This window comes from Limanda limanda, chromosome 14, assembly GCF_963576545.1.
Source record: "Limanda limanda chromosome 14, fLimLim1.1, whole genome shotgun sequence".
Taxonomy (NCBI): Eukaryota; Metazoa; Chordata; class Actinopteri; order Pleuronectiformes; family Pleuronectidae; genus Limanda; species Limanda limanda.
The window spans coordinates 20,110,274-20,119,501 of NC_083649.1; the positions used below are offsets into that span (position 1 = coordinate 20,110,274).

The 9,228-nt window shown below is 39.6% G+C and overlaps 1 protein-coding gene across 2 annotated transcripts; it reads right to left on the bottom strand.

Annotated features, from left to right (window-relative positions):
• zfpl1 (zinc finger protein-like 1) lies at positions 1-4,630 on the bottom strand. 2 transcript variants are annotated; one of them, XM_061085576.1, is made up of 8 exons: positions 4,479-4,630; positions 3,006-3,118; positions 2,801-2,912; positions 2,482-2,675; positions 2,218-2,296; positions 1,581-1,772; positions 1,366-1,489; positions 1-1,273 (listed from the first exon to the last, which is right to left on the bottom strand). In XM_061085576.1, the coding sequence occupies exons 2-8, from the start codon at positions 3,105-3,107 to the stop codon at positions 1,087-1,089; spliced, it is 990 nt and encodes a 329-aa protein (XP_060941559.1). In that variant the 5' UTR covers positions 3,108-3,118; positions 4,479-4,630; the 3' UTR covers positions 1-1,086. The 2 variants fall into 2 exon arrangements, with proteins under 2 accessions (XP_060941559.1, XP_060941558.1); XM_061085575.1 differs by having other exon boundaries at positions 4,468-4,630.
• Positions 4,631-9,228: the final 4,598 nt, after the last annotated feature.

The window sequence follows — 9,228 nt, forward strand, 5'->3', positions numbered from 1 at the left end:
TTCGAAAGTAAACTTTTATTACAGGAGTCAGAGAAATATGTAGTCTCTCCATAGAGAAATGCTATTAGAGAGCGTAAGTGAGTAGTTACTTGCCATTATCGTGCAATTTTGCTTTGTGTTATTTTCATTCATTAATCTTTCTTTGATGAATTTACAATTTACTATGGTGGTATCCATATGTAACAATCTGTTGCTAAAAACTGGGGAGAGGAAGAACAGATGTTTGAAATACTGTAGTCAAATATGGAATAGTAATATTATATTTGTTTTAGACCTTAATATTATTCATCATAGAAATTGAAATAATACAACTTTCTGCACTCTTGATTTTGCCTGCGCACAGCAGAAGATGATTTATGACATGTGAAAAATATTAACATACTGAAGTTCTGTAGTATTCCCCTTTAATAGACGGTCAAAAAAACATCAGGGAAATGTACATATATGGCAAGTCTAAAAGCAATGCACTCAATTTCAGAAATAAAGCAGACACCCATAAATAGTTGTGTTAATCATGTGAGGGGGTATTTGATTCCTGTTCTGACCTCTTCTGTAAGGCCACTCAATTCAAATCCACATGTGGAATCAGTGTGTAACCCTGTGAACGTTATTTAACGTTTCATAACTGAACATATACATTCTGACATTTCAACCAGCAAAGGATGTTCTCCCAACATCAACAGTGTTTTAATTAGTTTCTAATGAACTTAAAATACGACCTTAAAAAAGGTCAGTGACGAATGTTAGTAAATATAAATACTCTTTGTCAACAGATATTCGAAGCAACACTTACTGGACCCTTTATCTACTGTTCGCGATTTCAGGCCTTGGTCCAACATTAAACTTTCAGGTTGCTTTGCTGGGATCACAGAACACCTCCTGAATGATGTGACATATTTTCATGGTCAGAAGGGCCATGGCATGTTTGTAATGCCTAATGTAAATGAATGGATCCAGTAATTCCATTCTGAAGAGATGCAGCATCTTTTCCACTCAAGTTGGGTAAATAGCTCCCTCTACTGGCATAACCGTGTATTGAAAGTCCAAAGGTAACACAGAAGGAAGAGAAGGAACCGATGCTCGTATTCAGTTTTTCCCCACTCGAATGTTGGGGTTTTGAAGAGGATCTAAATTTGGGTCCGAGCCAGCCGAGGCACGTCCGAGTTTAGCCATGATGATTATCAACGTAAAAAATCCAAGAACTCCAACCAGCATGAGCATGAAGACCCGCTGCCTCCAAGACAGAGATGTCCGCTTTCCACCAGTGCGGTTCCTGGAAAGATTCATATATATTCAATTTGAGATCACAAAACCATGTCACAAAACTTCAATCCAAGTATCACAGCAGTAACTCATAGAACTTACTTGAGAATTTGAGCAAACCAGCTTAACGTCGGTCTTCTCCGGTATTTGTCGTCATCAAAGTCAATCTGTGTGACGGAGCTTTGGCCGACGTCTCGAGTATCGTAGAGCTTTCTTGGGGATGATGCTGGAGATAACAACAAACGACTCTTCAGTTTTTCTGTTTTAGGCAACACAAGGGAATGCAGAGCTGCAGAGAGGACTTTTCATTGCTTTACCTGAGTGTAATGTTACAGTGTCACAGGAGTTGGCAGTAGCAAAGTTCATTACTGACTCCTCCTGCAAAATTGGATCCCCATTTTTACAAGGACCCCCAAGATCTTCCTGTGGTGGAGCTGAGACTGGGTTCGTTGGTGGACTGACGCTGGTGTTAAAGGAGTGGCTTGGGTATATGGTACTTTGCTCTTGTGCTGTCGAGACAGAAAAACACATCATTTAATTATTTGATCATGTTGCCCAATATGTACAAATGTTGACTTTCACCATTAACTAAACCTCAAAAGTGCAATATGTAACTTCAGCCACTAGGAGTCTCTCAATTAAAACGATAACAAAAGAGCTTGCTTGATGATGTTGTGTAGCAGCATGGGATCATGGGAGATGATGTTGTTGAAAATCTACCTGATGCAACTTGGGTGTAAATCAAATTGATGGATGAGGTAATGACTGGTTAAACTTGATTTATATGGTTTGAAAGATTTTAGATGATGAAAGTTGTTTCTAATAGTTTTAAGACATTTGAATGTAGAATTGTTACACATTGTATGTTTCAATAACATGTGACACATGACTAAAAATAGTCAGAAAAATTAAGCGTGTGTTGAAATTCTCTGAAAAACCCCCATTATGTCTTACCATCAAACGTTGACCAGTCAGTATAATCAGTGACATCATTTGCTGTGGGCTCCTCAAGGGCCTCAATGGGCTCTTCTATCTGTCAGTCAGAGATCGCATTTGATTAATGTTTGAACATTACATCTTTAAAATGTGCATTTTAAAATACAGCCGGAGGGTTCACACAATTCTGGGTGTGTTATTTTCTTTTCATTTCTTTTGTTTTCAGAAAGACTGTCTAAGGGTTGTGAGAGCAGAAAGAACTTAACGAGAATAGGCCCTTACCAGCGGCAGCCCTAAACCAGCTCTAGCCCAGTTAACAGAGGACAGCTGTTCCTTCAGCACATCAGCAATTGGGCTGGCCAGGTTAGAGGGGGGGAACACTGGACCCTGACAGGTGGGACACTGGTACCCTGCTGGAGCCGTGTGGAGTGGCAGTCGAGATGCCAAGTTATTAAGACAGGACCAGTGGAACACATCTGTGGATGGCAAAAACAATTTCCTGAAATCCAAACAGGGACAGGAAGCCTTTTTTTCCTCCATGTGATTTGCTTGACCAATACATCCCAAGAATTTAATAGAAATAGAAAATATAGAATCTTACCATAGCAGATCAGTCTGACTGTGTCTTGAGCATTCAGCAGAGTATTACACAGAGCACAGTTAGGGTTGTAGTCGCTGTCCTGGAGCCATTGCAGATATGACTGCACGATACACTGAATGGCAGGGGATGGAAATGCAGCGTTTTAAAGGGGGCATTATGCACTTTGCAGAAATACACGTAGTGTGATACACATTAACCCACTGACCTTGTTGTGGTTGGAGACGAGGCAATGCTCACACACATTGACACGATGCTCGAAGCAGAATAAATTGGTCACCTTTCTCTTTGGGCACTTGCAGAGACCCATAGCCACCTGTGCTGTTTGGATGACAACCAACAGTCCAGCAGGTTTGTTAAAGATGCATATAAAACAACAATATCAGTTCTCATTGTTCCATAACTTAGAAACTGCCCTCCTTTTGACCAGAGCAGGGGTAGAAGCAAGAGATATGTCTTCATTACTAGAATAAAGTATTGACATTTAAAGGTTTACATTGTATCAATGTATCCTGGGGTAAATGTTATCTTGCAGACATAACAGAGGCAAATAGCTCTTTGTTTTTTTCCTGACAGCCTGACATGTTCACTGTTGGTATATTTCAGTAAACTTTTGAGGAAATTCATGATTGACTCATTTTGAAAGAGAACCTTGCTCTGCAAGTTATTTAATCTGCTGCTTTAATCAAATACAGACATAACTGTCTGAAGACTATATTCATTTACAGTTTCACCAATTGATTTTTCAAAGAATCTTGACATACAACAATAAATGTAAATACTGTGAAGGAGGATTGTGAGCATATTCTCACAAACTGCCATGTTAGTATTTCCAGGGATTTTGGTAATAATAATAATACATTATAATACATACATACTTTATTATATATTACGATTGATTAAGCATTAAGGTCTATTAAACTTCCAAGTCAGCAAGCGATAATGAAATGAATGCTACATTTTAACTGTTGAACTCTCTGCATGTCAAGTTCAGCAAGAACCAGGACAGAGAAACCTGAAATGGCTACATTCTAATATGTACTATACACTACATTAAAAAATAAGGACAGAACACAAGATGAGAAGTCTAATCAAAACAGACTGATTTGTAAAACAACAGGAACAAGTGTAGTCCTTTATCAGACAAAAGAAAAAGGCCAACATAGGCCATTCCAAATGTTAATAAGTGACATTTTCTGAGATTTCTGTTCAAGAACAGTGACATTAAGATACACATACTCTCCTAGTTGTCATGTCACCAGCAGTCAAATTATTATAAGTTCGATTATATTATGTATCAGAGTTCCTGCTTTCACAATCAAATCCTCGTCATGTTATGGATATAGACTGGATATCATGAAACCATTTGATTCAATCATTGTTTATCAGTAGCATTCAGCTCTTAGAGCAGCTCCCACTGATTGCTGACGTGATTTGTATTCCTGTAGCTGCACTATTTAGGCCAAACAAACACAAGCTGACTTCATGTAACACCACAAACTACAAACACGTCTTGTTAGTTCCAACACCAGCTCCTTCCTGCCAGCGTTCACCTGAGCAGCTAGCATTAGCTGCTAGCTAAGCTGGAAGTTATCAGGTGAGGCGACATTAGCGGGCTAACCGAGCTAGCAGCAGGAGTTGAGGAAGTGTCCGCTCCGGTGAGAACTTACTTGGTGTTTACCTGTCACACAGACTTTAATCACGTCCCGGTCTGTTCAGACTTTGAGTGGCTGTCATTGACGCTTCCTGCTCGGATCCTCACGGGAGGCGGATACACAAGCTGTCATCGGTAAAGTAGCAGCAGCAGCTAGCTGGTTCCTCCCTCTCTGTTTATGTGCCACGTCTCTTCCGCTTCGTGTCTCTCTGTTTTGAAACAGGAATCTGCACACCGCCACCTGCTGACCGGAGTGTGTAAGGTTCTTCTTCTTTCTCTTATATAAAGTGCACTTGGTGGTTGGCACACAGGCTTATAGATGCAACACCGCCCTCCACTGGACTGGAGTATGGAACGAATACATTATTTGAGCTTTCCGTTATTTAGTGCTGATATTAATTCACTTATTTTTTCACCTTGCCTGTCACAATTAAGAGGTAATTCTGCCTGGTTACCAATTATTATCACACAGATCAACATAAATAGTCTCTAGGAGACTAAAAGAAAACGTCATAATTCATCTTTGATGTGGTTGCCTTGTTATTTTTGTGAATTATTATTATTGTAGGATTTAAAAAAAAATAACTTGTGTGTGTCCAATTCAGTTTTCAGGGTGAAGCTAATGGGGATCCTAATAAATAAACATATAGTGTTTCAAAGTTTACAGTTTATTACAATTGGTGCATATTCAAATCATATGTCTTCTAGGTCCTTATTTGTAGGAGGGTCACAACCATCTCTTTGTCTGGGCTCCTGCCTGACATTCCATTAATGGCCTCATGTTTGTAAAACTTGTAATAGTATTTCCCTGTGTCTGTGTGCACATATGATGCTTTAAAAAACAGCATTTGTATGTAAATTAATGTTCAAATGATTGTTTGGCATAATGCCAACATGCCGACCTTCTCGTCTCCTTCATCTCATAGGAAGCTAACAAAGGCAGACCTACAAAGTTTCCATATATGGACTGTCTCCATGGTGACATTTAAGATTTAGTGTTTGAAAGTGGTGACAAGCTCTCAGAGGATATTATGGCACATTGGTTCATATGGTTTTCAATGGGGCTTAATTTAAGCATTTTTGTTCCCTATACACCTACTTTGTAGGGTGTGATCTGCTGTGTTCCTGCGGATTAACCCGTACACTGACACAAGCTTGACCCTCCTAATTCGTGGAGGCATTTTGAAACCTTTTCAATCTGCTTTGCAGAAACGGGTAATATTGTAAATTCTACACTACACATGAAGAGAGTCTGCTTAATGCGATGTTCTATATCAGCAGCCGTTTACAGTTGCTGCTGCAATGAGTGTTCATGCAGCCTCCTTTTTATAAACTGCACAACAGGCTGTAATTACTTTGTATTCCATCTATATTTGTAAGTTAAGAGAGTGACATCTAAGGGCAAATGTTGAGCTGTTATGATGTATGATTTTGTAAAACAGACTTTGTATCTGCTCATTATCTTCACATTGCTGTTTGGTATTCCTCATCCTCTCTCATTACCTGAATAAACATGTTACTTCACACTGCAGAAGACTCTCTCCTTTATGTCACGCTTATAACAGCAGCCACAATGTTACCCTGAAGCCTTTAACAGCAGCATGAGGAAGTAAAATAACAAATAAGTAGTAAAGATAAATAGCCACTGCATAATTTAGTAGCATCTGCAATATGTAGGGTAAAGAAAATGATATATATATATATATGTATAGTCCTACATTTTTATTAGATTTTTCTTTACGCTTTTGCAGTCAGGTTGAATTGTAGTGGAGAGGCATCAAAGGGATACAAATGTCAAGTGTAACACAATCACATTTCTTTCCATAAAATACAGCAGTAGAAATCTCCATGTTCTGCTGGGCTCCTGCCTTTTTGTGTCAGATTGCAGTTAACGTGTTTACTCAGCAGATGGTGCACAAACTGACAGCCAAGAGCTATAGCTTTTACCAAGAACACAGAGAGTGCACACTATAAACACTCTACATGCATAGGAAGATGTTAACCTTTCAATAGCGAAACAGAGCCCAAAATGGGGTAAGATTATAGATCTTCTATCTGTGCGTGGATCCTTTAAATAGATATCAATGAATGTAGGAATCCATGACCCGAGGCATTTGTGTGCCTGCAGCGACTTCATTAGAACCAGTAAAAGACAAAGGAGAACAGATGTTATGAAGGAGCAAGTGTAGTTTTTAAATTGCTCATAATTAGCAGATCGACGAGATGGTTTGATTGCAGCAAAATGTGAGTCTTCATTTGATCTAATGGTGTTGTCTTAATGAGCTCCATTTGACTCTGGTCTCGAGGAGAGAGTCTGCTGAATGTCATAAATGTAAATGGGAGAAGAAGACCGTATAAGGAACGTTGGGAAATGACTGTCATAAAAACCTTCCCATCCTTGACAGACATCTTCATAGTTAGAGTCATTCAGAGCAGTTGATTTACAGAGTTGGGACCTCACATGGCAGCCATGATAGCTCACGGTCCAGCCCTGCGGACAAGCATTTTTCTTTAAACGTATATTAATGACATCAGTGTGTGCGGGAATCTCTCTGCATGAATAACAACGACGTTTTGTCTTTACAGTATATGCATGTCTGCGAGTGTGTGTAAATGGCCATGAATGTATTGGAGAACGAGGGTACAATTTTTTTCCCTTCACACCTCACTGCACATGCGAATTGCCTGTGGAGGGAAGTGAGTGAATCAAAAATGAAAAAGACGAAGAAGAAGAAGCGCCCACAGTCCGAGTGCAAAAGCAGGAAGCGGAGATGTGCTGAACAACTTCAAGGTTTAATGCATAGAAATTACAAAATAAAACAGTTTAATGCAACTGAGTGTAAAATCCATCCTCGATTTAACATCCACCCTTGTTATAAAACATTTGTGTGAATTGGCAGTTTCTAAATGCTTAAATAAGTGTAAATACATGTGGGATCACCTCACCCTCAGTGGCATATTGTTTTAATTTGTTTGAGTTAGAAATATGAATGTGAGACTAAATGGCTTTGTGCAAATGAGCTTGATCTGGTAGCGTCCTCAGCTGTGACCAGGGACACACACAGTATAAATCACAGACTGAGCGTAAGGACACAGGGAAAGGGCATTTGAAAAGCACTGGTGCGATCAGATGGAAGGGAAATCTAGAGACAAATGACAGAGGCGCTGGAGGACAAACCAGCCCTGGAGCTGAGGCAGCTGGGTCTAAAACACCGACGGGAGAGGTTGTCGGGTTGCGCGGGAGCTAACTGATTGATTGAGTCTGACAACTATTGATCAGCTATCAGCTCTATCTGTGAGGGAAAGTGTTAAGATTCAGACGTGGCTTGTTTAATGTATTAGTTCCCTGATGGGAGGGGTAACGGGACTGGGCCCTCAATCAGAGGGCTGCTGGAAATCAAGAGAGTCTGTTTTGGTAATTTTCTAACATGATTGATGACATTTTGATGTGATTGAGCTTTGTCACGCTGGTGATCTGCATCATCCCACCATCCATGAGTCCCATCAAGCTTTGCCGTTGTGTTATGGACTCATTCTGTACATATCATGTCATGTCTAGAAATCTCACATTTCCAAGTCTTGCAACTTCACAATTATTTTCACACCCTCCTCTGCCCGACTCTTACACACAGATGCGCCATGTTCTACTCTACAAATCACGTCTCGAGGCTCCAAGAGTTGCTGATGGAATAGATGAAAAAACATTTTTATTTTAAACAGACATGATATATCACTACACTGTGACATTGAGTTTTTCAATCGAGGTTTCAGTTAATTGTTAAATGTTACAACATTGAATTTGTAAGAATAATTAGCTGCACCTGCAGTAACTTAGATGCAGGTAGGGAGCAATAACAAGAATGGCTCTTAGTAGATTAAACCTCCGCCAATGCCCAACAATCTCTTTATGAAACCACATTCAGATCCAGATTTGAATTGGTTGTAAATATGCCTGATTTTATTTTATCCATCACTCCATAACTATTCAGTGCGTGGGAGCCAATGCCTTTTTTCTTACACTTTAATTAAAGAGGAATCACTGTCACTATCATCATTGATCATGATCACTATGATCTATCATTCATTCGAAATTTCAAAGCTTGGATTTGAGGTTGTGTGCAGCTATTTAAAAAAAATTAAATAGAGAACGTGGCTATTGTTGGGTGAACACATTTATTGTGAATTGAATTGAGTTGAAAGCATTTTGTGTGAATGCACTGAAAATAAACCATGTTTCATTCACGTGGAGTCCTGTTGTGATAATTATGTGTTATGAACAAAAGAAAACAATAAGCTGCAATCTGCAAGAGGAAACGAGAAAATAGAACAGGTGAAACATTTATATGGGAGAAATGTCTGTTCCATAATCACCTTGAGCACCTGGCACAATCTCACCCTCCTCTGGGGGTCCCACATGACTCTGTTTACCCCATTTTACACTAAGGTTGTGCTATGAAATGCATGTCTGCATTTGTTCGTACGTTTTTTGTTGTTTCTCTTAATAAGTGATGAAAATGAAGCTAAATACAATCCACAGTCTTCAAATAATTTGGAATGTAATTACCCTGTGGATACTGTTACTTTATCAGGACGGCCGCTCAGAGGCAAATCCATCAGGCTTTGCTCTGAAAGAAATTGGATTGACTGATTGATTCATGTATGTCAAGTGAAGGGCAAAGAGACGGACACAAAGAAACCACAGAGTGAGAGCAGGTCAGGGGAGGGGAGTCACAGATGTATGGATGAAGCATGGCCCCCTGATGGGGGGCGAAGAGTA